The 23,818-nt window shown below is 41.3% G+C and overlaps 1 protein-coding gene across 3 annotated transcripts in view; it reads right to left on the bottom strand.

The window, feature by feature from the left end:
- The window catches only part of phldb1b (pleckstrin homology-like domain, family B, member 1b), a 439,803-nt gene that overhangs the window by 138,990 nt on the left and 276,995 nt on the right, over nt 1–23,818 (bottom strand). For all 3 annotated transcript variants that reach the window (XM_034168200.1, XM_034168199.1, XM_034168201.1), the window contains one exon: nt 12,533–14,049. In XM_034168200.1, the coding sequence (XP_034024091.1) occupies nt 12,533–14,049 (1,517 nt within the window). The remainder of the gene's footprint in view (nt 1–12,532; nt 14,050–23,818) is intronic.

Raw genomic sequence — 23,818 nt, forward strand, 5'->3', positions numbered from 1 at the left:
GGTCCGTCTTGGGCCCCCTGTTTTTCTTCCTGTATGTAGCACCCCTTGGGCATATACTGCAGTGTTTTGGGATTGCCTTTCATTGCTATGCTGATGATACTCAACTGTACATGCCGACAACTGCTGGTATTCTCATTCAAATAAAATCCTTTGCCTTGCCTTGCATCCTTGATTGCCTTGCATCAGTGAGAAGCTGGATGTCTAGTAACATCCTACTTTTAAACTCTGATAAGACTGAAATTATGGTTCTTGGTCCAGCAAGGCATCAGCATCAATTTGACCAGCTAGCGCTTAGTTTAGGTTTGAGTGTTATACATCATATGGACAAACAGGAATCTTAGGGTAATTTTTGATCCTACATTGTCCTTTGACCTCCACATTAGAGACATTATGAGGACTGTTCTCTTCCATCTGCGAAATATATTGAAGATTCGTCCCATCCTGTCTATGGCTGATGCTGAAACTTTGATACATGCATTTATCTCTTCTAGATTGGATTATTGCAATGCTTTATTTTCTGGTTTGCCGCAGTCCAGTACTAGAGGTCTTCAACTGGTTCAAAATGCTGCTACCAAACTTTTGACACAATGCAGAAGGTTTGATCATATTACGCCCATTTTGGCTACCTGTCTCTGTGAGGTCAGATTTTAAGGTTCTGTTACTGGCCTATAATACTGGCACCTCCCTTCCTCACAGAAGTGATCTAACCTCAGGTTCTGACTATTACCTGCCTCCACTACACAGTCAATCTGGGCTGTTTCTTGTCTCCAAATGTAATATGGCTTTAATACGCTTTTAATATGGCTTTCAAATCAAATTCTTGTATTTTGCAATCAACAAATGTCCATCTCTTTATAATTTGTGGTGAATTCAGAAACAAGATGAAAACAACATTGCATATGTCTCAATAAGACTGAATAATAATGATTACATACCAAAGTGGTGTCTCTGATTTCACTCCTGCTGTGTTCACACACAGAGAGAGCCCTGTAGAATTACTGTTCATGATGGTGATGGTCTAGTGGTTAAGCGTTGGGCTTGAGATCAGAGGATCCTCAGTTCAAACCCAGCCTGACCAGAAAATCACTAAGGGCCCTTGGGCAAGGTCCTTAATCCCCTAGTTGCTCCCAGTGTGTAGCGGGTGCCTTGTATGGCAGCAGCCTGACATTGGGGCGAATGTGAGGCATTATTTGTAAAGTGCTTTAAGTGTCTGATGCAGATGGCGCTATATAAATGCAGTCCATTTACCATTTACTATTCCACAGAAAAACAATGTCCCTTTGTTAGCCTCGTAGACGGTTAATCCGGTGTCACTGGCCGTGGGGCAGTGGGACAGTAGCACTTAGCTTAGCCATCACTTTAGCTCAGCTTAGCCAGTAATTCAAAGGGCTGGGAGCTGGTCCACATCACGGCTGTCCTGTTAAAAGCGGCCTCTCGTCATTGCCTTTCTGTCCAACTCCATCATCACACAAGCGGCTTCCTCAGCAAGACTTTGTCCTGCCCGTAGCATCTTAGCTTAGCATGATGCAAAGCCATGGTGCAAACCACAAAAACTGCCAGTTCAATGTTTTTGGGAGAAGAAATGTCATAAGCATGTTAGTTTTGTTGTTATGGAACAATTGTCATGCAATCTTATAAAAACTGCACTGTCTAAAAACAGTTGCAGTGACTCAAATGGAATGTCTACATCAGCAATCAGAAGACAGACCATTTCAATGGCAGGATGTGATGAGCTAAGCTGTTAAAACATGGATGTCTCCAAGTGTGAAGGCAGGAAATCATAAAAAGAAGAGTGCCCACTCGACCAGAGGAGTAGTGAGAGGTCGAGGAGACAGAGGTCAGAGTCCAGCTGCAAGCTGAGAGAGAAGGAACGCTCAGACACTGTATTCAGTACCTGTATTTTTATCAGTAAAAGTTGTAATAAATTTCCTTTACTGATAAAGAACATGGCAGTCATCCATGATTAATGAACACGACAGAAACACGCTTTGTTAAGAATTTTCTCCTACCCACATGAAAAGAAAGGACAAAAACCGTGGTTAGATCCATCATGTTTTGAAGACAATTCTCACACTTTGCTGGGAATCACTTCTGCTGTTTGCATGAGAGGCACTATACCAGGGGTGCCCAACCTTCTTTGAACCAAGATCTACTTTTAAAGTTGTAAGTGTATCAACAAAGCCATATCGAAAAGCATAGCATGGCCACAATATATCGTGCACCAATATAACAACACAAATGTCTAGCAAAAAGATAGTTTTAACAATAACAATGTATTATTGCAGTAAATGTGCATGGTGCAAAGAATAAACACAACTAGTCCTAGGACTGGCCCATAACAACACAACAACAAACAACCCAAATAATACAGTGCCTAATTCAAGTTGGAAAAGTTGTTCTCTACCTTTGTGAGACTTCCATGAGCAGGCCACAAGGTGGTCATCAGTCATGGTGGATTTGTATTTTTACTTGATGATTTTCATGTGTGAAAAGACAGACTCACACAAATATGTTGTTCCAACAAGTGCAGTCAAATTATGTGGGGTTTGTCTGAAGTTAGGGTGCTTCTCTTTCTGCATTAGATCCCAGAATTGGACAGTCATGTCAGGTGTTGTTTTGGATTTGAGCTCAATGTCATTTTTCAGTGTGAGGATCTCATTCTTAAAAGCACAGATATGCAAGTTGAAGAGTGATGCCACTTTGGGTGTTGTGCAGTTCACATCTATATTTTCCCCAAATGGAAAACAGAGAAAACTGAAACAGGCTTAATGGATGCAAATTCAGTAAAACGCATGTCAAATTCTGACAAGATGCTCTGCACATGATCATCATAATGTGCACTCTCAAGCTCCGCACAGTCTTTGTCCTGATGCTTAAGTTCTGTGTCCATGTGTGGAAGGTTCCGCAGGGCACACTGTTGCATCCTGCTTGATAGCAGGTATAACTTGCTATCAAGCAGGTTGCATGAACATGCCTAAAAAAACATGTTCATGGAGCTGATCATGTTGATGATGTGTTTGTCCTTGAGCTTGTCAGTCAGATCGATAAGAAAGGCTAAATCCAAGAGCCACTGACTGTCTTCCAGCTGTGCAAAATTAGCATGGTTTGAACATTTCAGAAATTCTTTAATTTTGGGCAACAGTTTCAGAAAACCATTCCAGAAATTTATGTTTGTGTGCAGCAACAGAGCTGTGTCCGTACACAGACTGGCTATTTACACCATGGATGGTGTAAATATGGTAAAACTAAATCCTTATTTCCACCACAGTGGTGTAAATAAAGAACTACCAAATTTTTATTTGCACCATGATGGTGCAAATACAGGGATATTAAAGTTTAATTTGCACCACGGTAGTAGATGGTCTAATATAAATTAAATTTGTGTAGATGCGGGTGGTGTAAACAGGAGTGTACTAAATCCTAATTTACACCTCACTGGTGCAAACAGCCTTTTCCATCTGCACATCTCCTCCACATGAGCACAGAATAAATGCTTTTGCAGACTCTTAGCCCAAATAAAAGATGCAATTTTGTACGCCACATACATCACAAAATTCTTGAAAGGGTAGTTGTAAAACAGCTAACTGATCATCTGCAGAGGAATGGTCTATTTGAAGAGTTTCAGTCAGGTTTTAGAATTCATCATAGTACAGAAACAGCATTAGTGAAGGTTACAAATGATCTTCTTATGGCCTCAGACAGTGGACTCATCTCTGTGCTTGTTCTGTTAGACCTCAGTGCTGCTTTTGATACTGTTGACCATAAAATTTTATTACAGAGATTAGAGCATGCCATAGGTATTAAAGGCACTGCGCAGCGGTGGTTTGAATCATATTTATCTAATAGATTACAATTTGTTCATGTAAATGGGGGATCTTCTTCACAGACTAAGGTTAATTATGGAGTTCCACAAGGGTCTGTGCTAGGACCAATTTTATTCACTTTATACATGCTTCCCTTAGGCAGTATTATTAGACAGCATTGCTTAAATTTTCATTGTTACGCAGGTGATACCCAGTTTTATCTATCCATGAAGCCAGAGGACACACACCAATTAGCTAAACTGCAGGATTGTCTTACAGACATAAAGACATGGATGACCTCTAATTTCCTGCTTTTAAACTCAGATAAAACTGAAGTTATTGTACTTGGCCCCACAAATCTTAGAAACATGGTGTCTAACCAGATCCTCACTCTGGATGGCATTACCCTGACCTCTAGTAATACTGTGAGAAATCTTGGAGTCATTTTTGATCAGGATATGTCATTCAATGCGCATATTAAACAAATATGTAGGGCTGCTTTTTTGCATTTACGCAATATCTCTAAAATTAGAAAGGTCTTGTCTCAGAGTGATGCTGAAAAACTAATTCATGCATTTATTTCCTCTAGGCTGGACTATTGTAATTCATTATTATCAGGTTGTCCTAAAAGTTCCCTGAAAAGCCTTCAGTTAATTCAAAATGCTGCAGCTAGAGTACTAACGGGGACTAGAAGGAGAGAGCATATCTCACCCATATTGGCCTCTCTTCATTGGCTTCCTGTTAATTCTAGAATAGAATTTAAAATTCTTCTTCTTACTTATAAGGTTTTGAATAATCAGGTCCCATCTTATCTTAGGGACCTCATAGTACCATATCTCTGTATGCACCACTCTGCATTTAATCATTAGTGATTGATCTCTGCTCCCCTCCACAGCATGTCTTTTTCCTGGTTCTCTCCCTCAGCCCCAACCAGTCCCAGCAGAAGACTGCCCCTCCCTGAGCCTGGTTCTGCTGGAGGTTTCTTCCTGTTAAAAGGGAGTTTTTCCTTCCCACTGTCGCCAAGTGCTTGCTCACAGGGGGTCGTTTTGACCGTTGGGGTTTTTACGTAATTATTGTATGGCCTTGCCGTACAATTTAAGGCGCCTTGGGGCAACTGTTTGTTGTGATTTGGCGCTATATAAATAAAATTGATTGATTGATTGATCACGTCTTCCATATTATGGACCGTTTTGCTGCTAGCTGATTTTTCAATTCCTGGACGTTTTGGTGTGTGCAGAGGTGATTTAGCTGGGAAGTTTGTGGCTCATTTTGAAATGCCGTTCCAAGTTCCCTTTCTTTGGTAAAGCCCCATTTGCAGTGCAGATAAAATAGATGGATTTGGCATTAGAATAAACAAAAAAATAATCCTCCTCCCACTCTGAATGAAAATAAGTTTTCGATTTTTTAGCATTACCTCACTCTTCTTCTTCTATGCTGTTTCTTCTTCTTCTTCTTTTTCTTCTTTCACATTTAATGGCAGCTGCCACCTTCAGCATCAGTCCATTATAGCAGCACTAAATCCTCTCGAGTCTAGATTTCTTATTTTTTCATGCGATCGACTGAAACTCAGCCCGTGATAGACCGACTGGTTGGGCACGCCAGCACTATACTGTAAGGCTGTAACATAAAAAAAAAATGTGGAAAAGGTGCAGTGCTGTGAGTACTTTCTGGATGCAGTGTAAAAAAAAAAAAACCTGTTTCCTCCTCAAAATATTATTTTTGGAAAATTTGTCCACCTAATAAGGAACACTAGTCATGTGACTACATCCTTGCAAAATACACAATTTAATCATTTTGGTGTATTCAATGTCAAAGTCCATAAGAAAAAAAGAAACACTGATTTCACACTGAAAAAATACCCCCCCACTACCATTCATTTTAGGGGCATGACCTGAGATGATGTCACCAAAATTTATATTCCTCACAGCTTGAGGTTTCTGAGTGTTTGGCAGACGCAGATGGAATCAAGCTAATTTCTCCATGTTTATGACTTAATTTCTCTGGGCATATGGCGCCAAAACTAAAATGAAATATGTCAATATGTACATAATACTTTATTTATTTGACACTATATTTACTAGTGATACACACTTTAAGCAATGTCATAAAAGAAACAGATGAGGTCAACTTAACTGGAAAGTAAAAAAACCCTGCTGCGCCCATCTGACACAGACTAAGTGTACCGTGACTCAGTTCATACACCAAATGTGTTTGCCAAGACAGTGAGTCAGACAGACAACCACGTGATGTGACCAGAGCCAGGCTGGACAGCTTGGGTCACATGGCTTTCCTGCATGGTATCCATTAGAGTGAGCTTATCTTTGATGAAATGATATGGTACAAAAAGTGCTCTTTGTTACTATACGATTTTGATATGTGTGAACAAATTCCAGAAATACAATGTATCAGTGCAGCTTTAGTTCCCTGCAGCCTCCCGCTGCCTCTGAGCTCTTCATTTCTGCTATCACAATAAAACTCTTTTCCCAAAATAAACTTCTCTGAAACTCACTGTTCAAACAACTTTGTTTTTTGGTAATCAGTTGGATCAATGAGTAGCAAGCTGTTTGTGAAATGATTAAATGCAAATGCTCTTGGGCAAGAAAAATCTCTCATGACAGGGAGCTAACTGTGACTAATTAGAGGCCCCGCAGCTCCACACCCTGCCTCCTCACACACCAAAAACTTTCTGGCTTTGAAAAAATACAATAACATAACAGGCTGCTAAGGAAGCTCCGTTTTCTCTCTCTCTCTCTCTCTCTCTCTCTCTCTCTCTCTCTCTCTATCGGGCAGGGCTCAAAAGACTTACAGTCAGAACCATAAGTATTTGGGCAGTGATCTTTTTTTGTAATTTTGCTTCTGTCCACCACCACAATGGAGATTAAATAAAGACCATCAACACGGGGTTATAGTGTAGACTTTCAGCTTTAACTCTTAGAACCCAAAGGGTATTTTCTTGATTTTAACATACCTTAAGAAATCCCCCTTTGAAGGTACTTCTTTAAGGGCCCCTCAGTGAGCTTCAGGCTGACAGGAAATCCAATAGAGGATTCTCTAGTCATAAACCTGCCTCTGTCACCACCAGGTCACCACTGCTCTTAACTGAACCTGTGATAATTATACCACTCAAGGAGTTGCGGTACTTGCCATTTACACAAATCAGCAGTTATACACATCACTTAAAGGCAACAGTAGAAAATAATGTTACTCCAAGTTACTGTAATTACCATGAGGATTAATTATGAGTTAATAACCTGAATACCCCCCCCCCCCCCCACACACACACACACACACACAATCACTCAAAAAGTTTATCATTTCTGAGAACATTGGAGTGTTTTTCCCCATCATAAATGTGTGAAGTTTTTTTTTCCTCTCTCTCTCTTTCAAATCAAGTAATGTCTGAGAACATGCAATGGTGTCTGGCTTCACTACGTCCATACCACCACAGAAACACCTAAGAACTTGGATGTCAACCACCCAGGCAGACAGCCAGTCCATCCTCACCTGTCAATAGTATGCATCTACCTGCTGCTGCCAGGTGAAATGTGGGTGTCTCCTTGGCCTTCACCAACCATTGGGGTCCTCAACATTCAGGCGTCTATGTGCTGCATCATGCAGAGAAACCCACCACATAAACAATGCAAGTGATCCACCTCAGCTTAGTAAGTAAGTACCCACTCGTTTGACACAAAGTCTTTCCAGCAGTATCCAAGGATCCTCCTGAGGGACCAAGTACCAAAAACATATAGCTGTTGCCTTAGGTCACTGTATAGTATCCAAGTCTCACAACCATGAAGGAAGACAGGAAGCACCAGGACCCTAAAGACTTCAACCTTAATTGTCCTGCAAAGATATCGGCATCACCAAACACTTCTGACAAACGATCTCACAACTCCATAAGCTCTTCCTAGGCATTTCTTCATCTCAAAGGCTGAGGACGCAGAGACATGAATGTCACTCTGTCTTCCCTTTTTGAGCTGTAAGTTCTGAATTAAGAAACTGATTGAACCATGTATATGTGACTGACTAATGTAATATTTCCAAAAACCAAGACATGTCTGATTATCTCCCCTTGAAGATAATGGAACCAGAATATTTTTTCTTCGTGCACATCTTCATATGTGTGCTACCATTGTGTGATGTTTTATTGAAATCCACCATCTTTTAGCAGGTGGAGTTGTGCTTAAAAGTCTCATGGACAACCAAATGGACAAGGTAATTGTTACTATACCACTGCTTGCAGGAGAATAATAAAAAAACACTTTAATCACTTTTAAGAACCAACAATTTTTAATCTTGATCAACACATGCGTCAAGATAAATGCTACCCTTAATCTTGAGCAGGGTTATCTTTCTCTTAGGCCTTCTATCACTCAGCAGGACATATGAGTGTTAACATTTAAAGCCTCAGACCTACTGATACCATTTTACTGCCATGTGTCTACAGGAGGTATCAGAACTGCCTAGTACACAGGGAGAGGGCATGTCTGATCAGTCCATCCAACTGAGTTGCCTTCAGTTAAGTCTCACGCTTTCAAAAAATGCCCACTTTGTAATTATAAGCGGGACAGACAAATGCCTTCTCAGGCAGGCACAACAACACAGAAAGGCTTTTAAAATGACTTTGTCACAACAGTTTCATTCAAACTGGCTGACAAGTTCAAAATGTCTACCACTGTTCTCCCCCCACCACTATTCAGCAGGGGAAACAACAAACAATGCAGTTGCCATGGGCTCCTACTGGCGCCCCAAGACTGCATGTTAGCAGTAGTTCAGACAACAGCTAAGTTACAGGCTGTTTTACCTTACGGTTTCTGAGTTTGGTTACAGCTCCCTTTTGAAAGTAAACAGAAAATGCAACTGTATACCATAAGCCAAGACGTTATATAAACTGGAATAGATAAACAATTTCTGCATCCTCATTGTACACAAGAACTCTTTCAGTGATAGAGATGCTATTTTTTTTATATACAGTAAAACTCACATATAATGAATTCAGGTGGACCAGCAAATTTTGTCCATTATAATCAAAATCCGTTATATGTATAAAACCGACAAAATCCATTTTTTCTAAGTCCACTGCAGAGTGGTACCTTAAAATCCTAAAGCTTGATTTATGCGGCTTTTTCTGGATTAATTTGTCCCTCAAGGAGCTCTACTTCTTTATGCAATCATCAAACTCCAAACCAAGGTTATGGTACGTACAATTTTCCTTCATGAATTGCAGGTCATATGAGCATCTTTAACTGATTCCTTGTAAAGTTGGTCATATCTGCGGACTTTTCTGACAAACGTATTTGATCCATGATAGAAATGTAATCTGTGGACACACTGCAAAAACTTTTAAAATACTTTTAAAAAACTTTTAAAAGATGGAAGAGGAAGGAGTGAAAACGTAAAAGTAACAAATCGCAGCCTTTTGCAGTCTCAGTCATTTAGCAGATGCACGTCAGGCTCCAGAGAGGCTTCTTAGCTAGGCAGAGGCCTCTGATCTGAAGCTGTTTGGTTTGTCACAACCAGGGATATGTGTGAAACTTAACACCATATTACAATGCAGGCAACATGCAGCATTTTGTTAATAATCGCCAGACTTGAATTGCGCCCTGCCTTGTTTAGGTGCCGGGTATGAGTACAGGTTGAAAAAAATACACAGCCGGTCTTCTAATCAAGGAAATACTGTACCCACTTTCTTCGAATCGGCAAGTGTCAACTCTGAGCTTCATTTCGTACCTCTGTTACTGGGCACATCCAGACTGATCTGTCCAATACATGCAAGGTGTTTTGAATGGAAATGCACAGCAATTGGACGGGATGTTTTGTCTAATACAAGCGAAAATTTGTTATACAAAATCTGTTATATATGATGTTTATTACATGGAGAACCACACAAAAGTATTGGGGCTTTTCCTTTTGCCACGGTGAGTGAGAATATCCAGTTTATAAGGTTTCTGCAAGTTTTTCTGTATGTATAATTTAGTCCTGCAACAAATGCTGAGTTGCTGAATAATGTTACTTTTTTTTAAATAAGTAAAGGTTGTGGAGACCGGTGGCAAGGTCATTAAGAAAAGGCTTAATGACCTTGACTTTTGCAGACAATGCTGTGATTTTTGTGGAATCAATCAATGTTGTTATTGTCACGGGAGGCACGGTGGATTAATTAATCGATTCCCGGCATTTCTGTGTGGCGTTCGCATGTTCTCCCCGTGTCTGCGTGGGTTTTCTCCGGGCACTCCGGTTTCCTCCCACAATCAAAAACATGCTTATTTATTTAGCGTCTGCTCCTTTCTCTGCCCCTAACCAAGGCAGCATCTACATCTGGAGTTGGTTGCCGGGCGCCGAACTGTGGCTGCCCACTGCTCCTAGTGGTTAGATTGTGTCTAACTGTAATTAAGATGGTTAAATGCAGAGGACAAATTTCGTTGCACGTATATCTGTGCAATGACAACAAAGGCTCTATTCTGTTCTATTCTATTGTCAAGCTTGCAAAGCTGAGTGAGGACTTGGAGCATCTGAGTTGTCCTGGGTCAACACTAAATAATCATAATTATTGTAGTAAATATTTATATAGGGCTTTCACAGGAATCAAAGCACTTAACAAAATAAACACCTAGAATGAATGAATAAATGGCAATAATAAAAAGAATACACAACAACAATGCACAATGCACAAAACTCCCAAAACACAGAAAAAAGGTACAACTTCTACTTCAGTGTGACTAACTTACGAGGTCTGTGAGAAAAGTATCTGACCTTTTTATTTTATGCAAAAAATATATGGATTTGATTCATATGTTTTTACGTCAGCCAAGCTTGAACCTTCGTGCGCATGCGTGAGTTTTTCCACGCCTGTCGGTTGCGTCATTCGCCTGTGGGCAGGCTTTGAGTGAGCACTGGTCCACCCCTCTCGTTGTTATTTCATTGCGAGGAAATGGCGGAATGATTTGGGCTTTTTTTCCATCAGAATTTGTTCAGAAACTGTTAGAGACAGGCAGCTGGAAACCATTCGAAAAATTTATCTGGCTTTCTGTGAAAATTTTACGGGCTTCACAGAGAATAAGGAGTGTTACTACAACTTTAAGGACGGCCCACAATGGCACACGGCTCGCCGCGCTCCGAGCCGCCATCGAGAGGCAGAAACCACCACATAATTTCTAAACAGATGGCTGTGTGGAGCCGGGACCTTCGTGTGCAATTTCCCTGGTTATCACAAGAGCTGGACATCAGCCATTTTCCGGCAGATTTCACTTTTAACAAGAGATTTTGTCATGGAAAGCCACGTGGAAGCTTCGCGCGTCACGACCGATTCGCTGATGAAGCGAGACAAAGGAACACCTCCGTTTCGGAGTATTAGAGGACAAGTTGGGACATGCCCAGCTCTCCACAATTTCTCTTATACTCACTTGACTGGTAAGCACTGAAAGCCGAGATAGGCATGTCCCAACTTGTCCTCTAATACTCCGAAACGGAGGTGTTCCTTTGTCTCGCTTCATCAGCGAATTGGTTGTGACGAGCAAAGCCTCTGCGCGGCTTTCCATGACAAAATCTCTTGTTAAAAGTGAAATCTGCCGGAAAATGGCTGATGTCCAGCTCTTGTGATAACCAGAGAAATTGCTCACGACGGTCTCGGCTCCACACAGCGATCCGTTTAGAAATGATGTGGTGGTTTCTGCCTCTCGATGGCAGCTCGGAGCGCGGCGAGCCGTGCGCCATTGTGGGCCGTCCTTAAAGCTGTAGTAACACTCCTTATTCTCTGTGAAGCCCGTAAAATTTTCACCGAAAGCCAGATAAATTTTTCGAATGGTTTCCAGCTGCCTGTCTCTAACAGTTTCTGAAAAAAATTCTGATGGAAAAAAAGCCCAAATCATTCCGCCATTTCCTCGCAATGAAACAACGACGAGAGGGGTGGACCAGTGCTCACTCAAAGCCTGCCCACAGGCGAATGACACAACCGACAGGCGTGGAAAAACTCACGCATGCGCACGAAGGCTCAAGCTTGGCTGACGTAAAAACATATGAATCAAATCCATATATTTTTTGCATAAAATAAAAAGGTCGGATACTTTTCTCACAGACCTTGTATATCTCCAAAAGAAGACATTTTGGGTCTTTTAAGATATTAAGAAATTCTCAGTTTCAAGTGTAACATTGAACTTACACTTTTTCTTGCATGGCCTTTAAGAACTGATTTTAGGGTGCTGAATCCAAATCTGAGCTCAGATTTCTTCTATCACATCACTTTCTTTTGCAATCTGCATGTTTCGTATTGATGGATTACGCAAAAGTTCCTCATTTACTAACGAGTTTGACGCCACTAATCATGCACAAAAGCAGCTTCAAAAGCATAGTTTTTAAACCAGGTTTGCGAAATGTGAACAAGAACCGTAATATAATTTATAGTGCTGAAGAGGTGTGTGAGACTGCAGCTTTTGCTTCAATGCTTGATACGAGAAATATGTTTTCATATCTTAAAAATGTGATGTGGTTGGTAAAAACTAACATCAGATTCGGATTCAGCGCCCCCAAATTACACAAAATCTGTTGAAAAACTCCATGCAAGAACAGTCGTGTTGACCAGTGTTATAGGTCTCACCCTGGATAGATTTGGTATTATGAAGGTGAACTCTGGAGTATTTCATTGCACAGGAACTGTTAATACAAATTAAATGTGCTCTTTTTAAGAGTAACTGCAATGTGCTCATTAAGCAATTGTAAAGTGTTTGTTAACTCACCAGCTTCTCCATTTCCTGCTCCAGAAGCCTCTCCTCTCGCTGGCGCCGGTGGTACTCCAGTAGCTCATCCTCATTGTCGCTGATCTCAGTGATACTATTCTTCCTCTCTCTCATGCCTGGGTGGGGTCTTGCCACCTCCCGAGGTCCGGTAGACAGCTTTCTTTGACTTCTCGGGCTGGACGCAGGGGATGAGCCAGGAAGAGAGCCCAGACTGTATGCAGGGGACAAGGAGTTTCCAATGCTCACCTTCCGTACCCCTGTACCAGCACCACTACCACTTTCCATCATCAGAGATATAGGCGAGGGACTCCGGGCTCGGATACCCTTGCTGCAATTCAGCTCCTCTGATGAGGATCCAGCCTTGCGTCTGAGCCTTGGACTCTCCGAAACTGGCTTACCCAAACTTGATGGGCTATCTGGAGTCCTGAAGGTGTGAAATGACCCTGGAAGTGCCCCTGGGAGTAATGGGACCCCTCTCCGGGCCATAGAGGGGCTGAGAGGAGGCAGCTCTCTCATACTGCTGCTTCCTCCATTTACTTCTACATTTCTCGTGGACATGCGAGGGCTTTCAGGTGGCTGTAGTGAGCGTGGATGCTGCTGGTGGTGCTGAAGTGGAGAGCCCTGGATAATGTGGACAATGGGATCTAGAGGAGGCTGGAAGGCTCTAGAGGTTTGGCAAAGTTGCCTGGAGGGACTGGAAGTAAGCGAGTGATCACATAAGTTGTTCTGCTCTCTGAAGGGGCTGGCAGGCCTTTCTTGGAGCACCGTGGCTGCCTTGGTCCTGGGACTGGAAGGAGACGGTGATGAACAAGTAGGGAATTTTGAAGTCAGCCTGGGGCTACTTGGCACAATGTTCCTACTGCTGAAAGATTCATTAGGGGACAGAAGATGGGTCGGTCGAAAACTCTCAGACCCATCTTGGCTTAGTCCTCTGCGGCTTGGTTTGGGGCTTGGAGGAGCCTCTCCTAAGATCTTCCGCTGCAGCTTGGGGCTTTCTTGAATGTTTTGGCCTAACCCACCACTGCTGAAATTAGGCAGTATGGTCCGTGGCTGAGGTACAGGTGGAGGCTGAGTGGAGAAGTTGTAGCTGGAGGAACGTACAGGCACTGGTGGCAGAGAAGATTTTAGGTCCTGGGGTCCTCCACTAGGGGAAGGACTGGTAAAGCTCCCACTGCTGGCTGCTGAAGGTGAGGACAGGGGAGAGAAGGGAGGGGATGCATTCTCATAGCTAGACCCCACAGACATGGCCCCTGGGCTGGTAGGAGGAGAGAGCAGATAACGGCCGCCTCCATTGACCAGAGGAGAAAGGGGGGAATTGAGGGTGGGTTGGTTCTCAGGAGGCTTTTTAGCCTCTGAGGAAGCAGACTGGAGCTCATCCATGACTAGAGAGTCCATAATGTCCTGGAGGTCTTTTTCAATGGAGCTGACAATTGCACTGTGCTCAGACTGGACTCTCTCTCCAGGGCCTGGGAGAGATGGGGCTGGGCTGTTCTGGTGATTTCCATTGACCACGCTTTCTGTGTGTAGTGGGAAAGAAAAAAGAGACAATGTTCACTGGGCTTGACCTCCAAAAATGCTAAAATAAAGATGCAGTCAACACACATTTAACATCATCTGCAGCAGTGGACCTTAACAGCGTAAGGCACACACTTTGTGTTCTCTTTAGAAGTGGCTTCAAATCCTGCAATGACTCTTCCTAAAGACACTATCACATGGGAAACAACATATCATAAACGGGATATGTCTGTCTGTGTTGTCAGTACTTGTGTGTAGTGGTCAAAATAATGTGATAATGTGATTTCATACAAGATGATTTCTTTGTGCTTGATAAACAGCAGTTAACCTGACTACTATCCAAAGGGTAGTGTCGTTGGTTACCTTTTGCTTCATACGCGTTCACCATTTGCAGGAAATGTGACAAAAAAAAACCAAACAAACAAACAAAAAAAAATATTCAATTCAATCATGGCTTTGTAGACATATCAATGACTGAAGGATGAACTGAAAAAAAAAAAAAAATCAGGATATTCCAAGCTGTAACATCTTTTTTTCCATCTGAAAAAGGTAAGCTTCTCTAACGCAACACAATGACCCTGGGATGTTCAAAATTCCCAAAATTTCACATCATGGTATTAGACTGGGAAAATGTTTATTCCACTGACACACCAAACACATACATTCTTAAACAGATTTCCTAGTAGAGCAGTTTTATTTCATGGCAGCTCATTCCGGCTTACACTGACATACAGTGCATCCGGAAAGTATTCACAGTGCTTCACTTTTCCACATTTTGTTATGTTACAGCCTTATTCCAAAATGGAGTAAATTCATTTTTCCCTCAAAATTCTACTCACAACAACCCATAATGACAAAATGAAAAATGATTTTTTGAAATTTCTGCAAATTGATTAAAAAAATCGTAGGTACATAAGTATTCACACCCTTTGCTCAATACTTTGCCGCCTTTGGCAGCAATTACAGCCTCAGGTTTTCTTGTATATTATGCTGCAAGCTTGGTGCACCTATGTTTGGGCAGTTTTGTCCATTCCTCTTTGCAGCACCTCTCAAGCTCCATCAGGTTGGATGGTGAGCGTCGCTGCACGGCCATTTTCAGATCTTTCCAGAGATGTTCAAGCAGATTCAGGTCTGGGCTCTGGCTGAACCACTCAAGGACATTCACAGAGTTGTCCTGAAGCTACTCCTTTGATATCTTGGCTGTGTGCTTAGGGTCACTGTCCTGCTGAACGATGAACCATCACCCCAGTCTGAGATCAAGAGCGCTCTGGAGCAGGTTTTCATCCAGGACGTCTCTGTACATTGCTGTATTTATCTTTCCCTCAATCCTGACTAGTATCCCAGTTCCTGCCACTAAGAAACATCTCCACAGCATGATGCTGCCACCACCACGCTTCACTGTAGGGATTGTGTCTGGTTTCCTCCAAGCATGACTCCAAGTCCTTCACGTGCCTTTTGGCAAACTCCAAGTGGGCTGCCATGTGCCTCTTACTTAGGAGTGGCTTCCATCTAGCCACTCTACTAGACAGGCCTGATTGGTGGATTGCTGCAGAGATGGTTGTCCTTCTGGAAGGTTCTCTGACAGGTTCTTGGTCACCTCCCTGACTAAGGTCCTTCACCCCTGATCGCTCACTTTAGATGGGCGGCCAGCTCTAGGAAGAGTCCTGGTGGATCTGAACTTCTTCCATTTATGGATGATGGAGGCCACTGTGCTCATTTGGAACCTTCAGAGCATCAGAAATGTTTCTGTACCCTTCCCGAGACGATCCTGTCTCAGAGGTCTACAGACAATTCCTTTGACTTCTTGTTTGGTTTGTGCTCTGACATGCACGGTCAATGGAGGGACCTTATATGTAGACAGGTGTGTGCCTTACCAAAATCACCTCCAATCAACTGAATTTATGCCAGGTGGACTTCATTTAAGCTGTAGAAACATCTCAAGGATGATCAGTGGAAACAGGACGAACCTGAGCTCAATTTTGGCTTCATGGCAAAGGCTGTGAATACTTATGTACGTGTGATTTCTTAGTTGTTGTTTTTTTAAATAAATTTGCAAAAATCTCAGAAGAAAAAAAATTCACACTGTCATTGTGGTGTATTGTGTGTAGAATTTTGAGGAAAAACTAATTTCATCCATTCTGGAATAAGGCTTCAACATAACAAAATGTGGAAAGAGCGAAGTGCTGTGAATGCTTTTTGGATTCACTGTATGAATAAATAAATAAACCTTCTGGTCTTATTCCAGAGATTTTTTAGCCCCCATTTCATAAAGGGCAAAATAAAATAAATAAATAATTGATGTGTATTGCCTGGTACAAGACAACACAAAAACAGTTGATGGATCACTCCATAACAACATGCTTGTGAAAACCTAGTTTTCATTAAAAAACAACATAGGACCATGTACTAATAGGTGTAATAATAATAATAATCGACATCACAGTGGATTAGTGGTTAACATTGTTCTCTCACAGCTTCAAGGTCCCAGGTTCAGTTGTTGCCTGTTCTTTCTGGAGTGTGTATGCTCTCCCCATGTTTGTGTGGGTTCCATCTCTGTTCTCCGCCGCCTTTCCACTTTCAAAGACATACAGGTTAGGTGAACTGGATACTTTAAATTGACCGCAGGTGCGGATGTGTTTTTCCATCTATATGTGCCAGCTCTGTGACTGTCCCAGCCTCGTGCACAATGACTGCTGGATGGGCTCCAGGACCCCATGACCCTCAACTAGAATAAGGTAGTATAGAAAATGAACAACAACAACAATAGTAAGTAATAATAACAAATAATAATAATAATAATAATAATAATAATAATAATAATAAAATGCCCAATATTAAATAATATATTTTAAAAGTGAAAAGTCACCACACATTTTACCAATCTACAAATATTACATATTTAGCAATATTAGATATTTGGGCACCTTTAACACACCCAAAACATTTGCACAATATGCAGACAAGGCCACATATTTCTTTTAAATCAAGTTTTGTAAAGGTTATTAGCCATCATCAAGTCTTTAGTAAAAGAGTGTATCTTGTAATGTTAAAAATACAATAATACAATAACATAAGATAACCTATTCCTAGATCAGGTATAACATTTTCAGCATTTCATAAAATATTGTTGCATTAACACAGGGGTGGGCAATTAATTTTTACAAGGGGCCACATAGGGAACCTGAATTATGTCCGAGGGCCACACCATCGATAACTCGGCTGTCTCCATTACAAATTTTACAAATAATTACCTATTTAATAGCTTTTATGGGTAATTTTTATTCTTGTAATAATATGTAAATATTTAACTATACCTAAATAAGCCTCTCTAATGATTTGCAACACACAAGCTTGACATTTTTAATATATGTAATAATAATGACAGACCTCATGAGGGCCGGACAGAGACATGCAAAGGGCCGCATGTGGCCCCCGGGCCGCAGTTTGCCCAGGTCTGCATTAACATGTCTAACACTGCAGTTTTGAAAAACATATTTTAAATTCCCTCACTTTGTGCTTTTATAGTTCTGCCTTCAAAATATCTTGATTTCTCATTCTAGGTTTGACCCAAACCTCAAGGCAGGCTGATGAAAAATATTTTGTTCAGTTCTGAGAAACCTTACTAACATCTGAATGATCAGTTACAGGAGAAAGATAATCTGCTTGGTGGAGGTTAAATACATAAATAAACACATCCATCATATGTGTATATACATTATGCAGGTATAACTAAGTAAAGCAAGCCTAATCTTATTCTGACATAATACAATGTACAGTACTGATTGTGTTTTGTAAGATGTAAATATGAATACACAGAAATAATACATCACTGGTCTGCGGGTTCAAAACATTTCATTGTGTGCATTAAATCTTTCATAGAAGTTATCACTCACAGACCAGATTGCTGTGTACAGTCTAAACTGAGGGGGAGTTGGATAATAAATGTAACCGTTTGCAGAGGGAAAACCCGTGCGATGATGTCATGCGATACAAATGATCACAGACAGCCCAACATCCCAAACTTCGTTAGAAAACCTGTCACTTTATGTGTTGATTTTTTTTTTTAAATGCACGTCTGATAAAGCACGAATAAACGTATATTATACGAGTATACTGTCGGGGCTTCTTATCTATAATCTTTCAGCGCTGTCTGCAATTTAAAATAAACGAATAAATAAACAAGCCTGGCACATCTGCTTTTCTCCTAAATTTTAACTCCCGATCAATACAAAATACCAAATGAGATGGCAATTGCACCCAAGGCTCGAAATTAGATAATTTGACACGCAGACACGTTTTTTGTTAATCCGAATAAAAGACAACATCCCCTTAAATCGTTGCTAAGAGCAGCTGATGTCCTACGATGTGTCTACGTTTTCAGATCAGCACGCCAACATTAAAGCGACGCATTTTTTTAACGGAGTTCGGCGTGTGATCGGTTCCCCCAACGCTTATGGCATTAATGCAGGAGGTTACTCACATGAAGGAATAAAACCCCGCTCTGTGTCTGTGCCTTTCACCTGCTATACTCTACGACACACAGTGAGGCCCACATCCTTCATGGAACGGAGCCCTTACATGCCAGCCTGCACACGCGCGCGCGCGCGCACACACACACACACACACACACACACACACACACACACACACACACACACACACACACACACACACACACACACACACACACACACACACACACAGAGAGAGACAGCGGAGCGTCAATGCCGAGGTGACATTTCAGACGGCGGAATTGACGCTGGACACCGCTGCTGCCTGCACACTACTGTCAAGTCACTTCAATGCAAAATAAGAGTTCCAGTGATGACTTTCAAACTAAAACGTCACATTCGTGGAAAATACCCACTTTGAGAGTTACCACCATAAATATTATGCAGATACAAAAATAAGATCAAATTTCACATACGAAGTGATCCAATGTTTTTTTTTATCTTAATATAGTAGTCTATTTGCTATATAAATACGTGCAGATTAGGTGAAATGGAAACTTTATAACTGTCCAGGTCTCCCTTGTAAAAGAGGTCTCAATCTCAATGGGACTAACCTGGTTAAATAAAGGTTAAATAAAAAAATTAACAAAATGATCTTGTCTGGTTAATAAATTATTGCTTACTGAACCATCCCTTAGAACTAGAAAATGGCAAGTACCATCTAAAAATTTCAAACTTGTCAAACGTGAAGCTACATTAACAAGGTCTGATCATTTTCTTCAAACGAGAGGCCTTAATTTTGAAAATAAAGTCACTTTACTTGCCAGAACCTTTTGAAAAAAACAGCTACCTTGACACCACTGATGTAAAATAAGATGTTGACAATGCACTTTTAAAGAGCATACAGACTGTATGCTGGACAAACCATGCACCATCACCTAGTAGGTTTTCTATTTAAACAAACAAACAAAAAAACAACAAATAACAAAACAGGAAGAGCAGATACGACGTCCAAAAATTGCTGCTCTAGGTGTCGCCGTGTTAGCAGCGCTTAAAAGGTAAATGGACTGCATTTATATAGCGCTTTTTTGCATCAGACCCTCAAAGCTCACATTGAGGGTGCTGCCATACAAGGCGCTCGCTACACACCAGGAGCAACTGCCCAAGGGGCCTTAGTGATTTTCCAGTTAGGCTGTGATTTGAACTGAGGATCTTCTGGTCTCAAGCCCAACGCCTTAACCACTAGTCCATCACCTCCACCTTACTCTATGTAATGACTGTAGACTGTATATATAATGGGCAGAGCCTGCATGACGCTGCCCACTGGTTTTCTATAGAGACCCGGAAAAGACAAAATAGGAAGCCAGTGTCTGGGCTATGTTCTGTACAGCGCCATGTTCACAACAGATAAACAACGAGCTCATTAATGCATAAAGGGGCAGAGCCTGGGAGGCTCTAATTAATTTGGAGCAATCGCCAGGACGCTAAATCTGTGAATTCTTTTGCTGCAGTGCATTATGGGAGTTCTGGGTTTTGGGATTTTAAATGTTGTTTTTGTGGTCCATGATAGTTTGGGTAGTGTTATAGTGTTGTTAGTGTTATTGATTTATTGTGTTTTTGTAGTTCAATTAGTTTAGTGAGTTAAGTGTCACCATGTTGTCATCATAAGTGAAAAGTATATCGCGTTTGATGCCATCCCTGTGTTGTTTTATCTGAAAAATAACAGCGCCTCCTAGTGGCAGAGTGCCAAAAAGACAAAAGCTCTCACGTGTCTCTCATTATTTCACGCAGCTCACCACAAAATGCATTTTTACACAGTTTGAAGATGTTTGAACATATCTCCTTCACATGCCGATTATCTACATATTAAGTGTGCGTGGATGCATGAGTTTATTAACAATATCAATGTAAGTACATAACATAATTGTAAATATGTTGAAAATACAAAATAGAAGTAATAATAAAACAAAATATCAATAATACTAATAATAAAAATAATGATAATATTAATGTGTTAATATAACAAGAACCTAAACAATTTATAAATACATTACGACAGTACAGTAACATAAAATAATGATGTAGATCATGCCAATAGTGTGTTACTGACTCACTGTCATCCTACATACAGAGCTTAAGACACTCTTAGGCTTCTTAAAAGTCCTCCTCCCTACTCTTAGGAGTTTGGCACCTTAGGAGCTCTCTTAAGGTCTAAGGTACTTTGCGGACAATATTCATCTTACCAAGGGAAAATTCTAAGAAATGTCTAAGAATTCGAGAAATTCTGAGATTTTTCTTAGAATAACGTCACGAGGAGCTATTTTTAGCCTTACGCTGCTTCGTGCATACAGGCCCAGGTGTTTCTTAAATCATATTTTAATTATGCACAGGTGCGCAGTGGTTCTCCTAAAAGTTTATTTTGTTGTGGACATTTATAGTTATGAGCTGCATATTTTCTCAGTAAGTGTACATTCAGTGGATCTAACGGATGAAGCTACCGGCAGTTGCTAAAAGTGCTAACAATGTTAGCATACAACATTAAATCCGGTGATAATTTCACTCAGCACAAATACTACAACAGTTTCACCAAACAGCAAGCCGTATTATTCCAGATGTTTATAATAAAAAGGGTTGCCAAGTTTTGGATCTTGGCTGGAGTGAGACTCTGCATGCGCATAGAGTGTGCCGAAATTCTTTTGTAACCCTAACTCGAATTAAAAAAAAAAAAGTCCTCGTTTAACATTATAAATAATATAAGAGAAACTGTGTTTGATTCTTCTCCTCTCTTTACAAGCTGGACAAAATCTATCTCCATATGCCAGCAGATTCTGTTCCCGTGTGAGTCTTGTCCAAAACTGGAGAGAAGAGGAACAGACTCAAGACTAACACCGCGTTGTTCAAGTATGGTCATAACAGTCCCTACTTGAACAAACATTTCACCATTTATATTGCTATTACATACAGTATGTTATGACGGCACAATTACATTACAACACAAGTATATTATGAATGTCTTGACTTAAATCAGACCTGATCTGGTGATCTTATAGCTGACAGCAAGTCAAATGCAAAATTAAAGTTCTTATACAGACAGGTCAAAAATTTGGATTTGCTTACGAAAAAACTTCTTACATCAGCCTTGTGTCACATGTACTATGCCAGTGTAGCCTGGTATTCTGGCCTGACCAAGCGTAATCAAGGGAGGTTGCAGATTATGCAGAACAAGATCATTGGCTTTCTCCTCTCTGCACAATCCAAGACCCACATATAGGCCTGGCTGAATTTAGAATGGTCAGTATGTTGCCTGTTGAGCTCAGAGTTCATATGTTTAATATATTGAATAGGCAAAAGAGGGGGTGCGTAGGTGACAGCCTGCATGACCTGGCCGGGAAGAATGAAGCCCCTGTCTTTGCATTACTGACAAGCTAAGCTAACAGGCTAACTTTGGTTTGGAAGTTTATTAAATCAGAATCTGGGGCACTGTGTAGTGGTTCTCATAAGGGTTTGCTTTGGTTGTGCGCATGAAAAGTTAGGACCCGTTTATTTTCTCAGTAATCACGGACTAACTGGACTTGAAAACTAGTTATACAGACCAAAATCCTTTTTTTTTTTTTTTTTGTATCACAATCAGATTTATTTCCAAGTAAGTTCAAACATACAAGGAATTTGATCTGGTGTCATTGGTGCATAAACGACAGAAAAATACTCTAAGATGTAATAGGTACATAAACAACAATAAAAAGAAAAGGAAAAATACTTCTGAAAGAAGTAGAGGAGTCAAATAGACAAATGGGCAAAGCTAAGTTTACTGTCAAATAGATAATAGTGGAATGGGGCTGTGTGGGCATGCAGATGAATAGGACAGGGATGATCAGTCTGTACTTTGTGAGAATGGGGAGGAGGTAGGGTAAAAGTTGCTGAGAGACTGGCGCTTTGTTTGATCAAAATTTTTTCTAAACCTGTGAGGCACATCGAAGTGGACACGGTTCGAAAAATTAAGCTGGTTTTCGGTGAAAATATTAATGGTTGATGAGAGATTTTGAGGTGATACTGTCACTTTAAGGACTTCCCACGGAGCGAGCGCCATCGTCAGCCTGTTTCAAGCTGAAAACCTCCACATTTCAGGCTCTATTGATCCAGGACGTCATGAGAGAACAGAGAAGTTTCAGAAGAAGTCGGTTTCAGCATTTTATCCGGATATTCCACTGTTAAAGGAGATTTTTTTAATGAAAGACGTGCGGACGAAATTGCAGCGTCGGCTCGCAGCCGCCACGACGCTCCGCCACAGGAAAAACACCGTCCGCACGTCCTTAAAGCGACAGTATCACCTCAAAATCTCTCATCAGCCGTTAAAATTTTCACAGAAAACCAGCTTAATTTTTCGAACTGTGTCCACTTCGATGTGCCTCACAGTTTTGGAAAAAATTTTGATCAAACAAAGCGCCAGTCTCTCAGCAACTTCTCAGACGAGGGGCTGGACGACTCCTCCCACAAGGACTGCTCACAGGTGGATGACGTTTCCGACAGGCGTGGAAAAACTCACGCATGCGCACGAGGGTTAAAGCATGTCTGACGTAAAAACATATGAATGAAATCCATATAGTTTTTGAAAAAAATAAAAAGGACCTATACTTTATTGACAGCCCTCGTATGCCACGCTTTTCAGGGAAGTTGGGGGGGGGGCGACACACGCGCACACGTGTGAGACACATGCACCACATGTGTGTTGCTTTTTGCAATGCCACACTCGTGGGGGCACTTAGACAAATTTCATATCCAGCTCAAAAGTGTTCGTCTGCTCACTATTTTCGTGCTAACAGCGCAAATGGCCACACATTTTCTTAGTGTCAAGCAAGTGGTGTTGGATGTTCGTGTGTGTCACCTGGAATTTGGCCCACACCTACCGCGAGAGGGATCGAATGGGCTCTCACAGGGCACATTCTGTCTTTCAGCCACTGGTGTGTGTGAATAGTTGTAGCTAGGGATGGGTACCGAATTTCGGTACTTTTTTGGTACCGACCGAATTCCCGCTTAAGTACCGAGTATCGATTCACAGGAAGTCCGTCGGTACCACATTTCGGTACCTGAACGCACCTTGACGTCATGCGTTGGCAAGAGTGGAGGACGCAGTGACGTAGTTACGTCACTGTTTGCTTTGTGCAAAGGCGAAACATGGCGGACCGCAGGCGCTCCAATGTCTGGCTTCATTTTACCAAGCTGGATGCTGACAGTGCGCTGTGCAACATTTACAATGTAAAGTGTAAAGCCAACAAAGGAAACACGACGAACTTGAGGAAGCATTTGGTTAAACACCAAATAC

This window comes from Thalassophryne amazonica, chromosome 4 (genome assembly GCF_902500255.1).
Source record: "Thalassophryne amazonica chromosome 4, fThaAma1.1, whole genome shotgun sequence".
Taxonomy (NCBI): Eukaryota; Metazoa; Chordata; class Actinopteri; order Batrachoidiformes; family Batrachoididae; genus Thalassophryne; species Thalassophryne amazonica.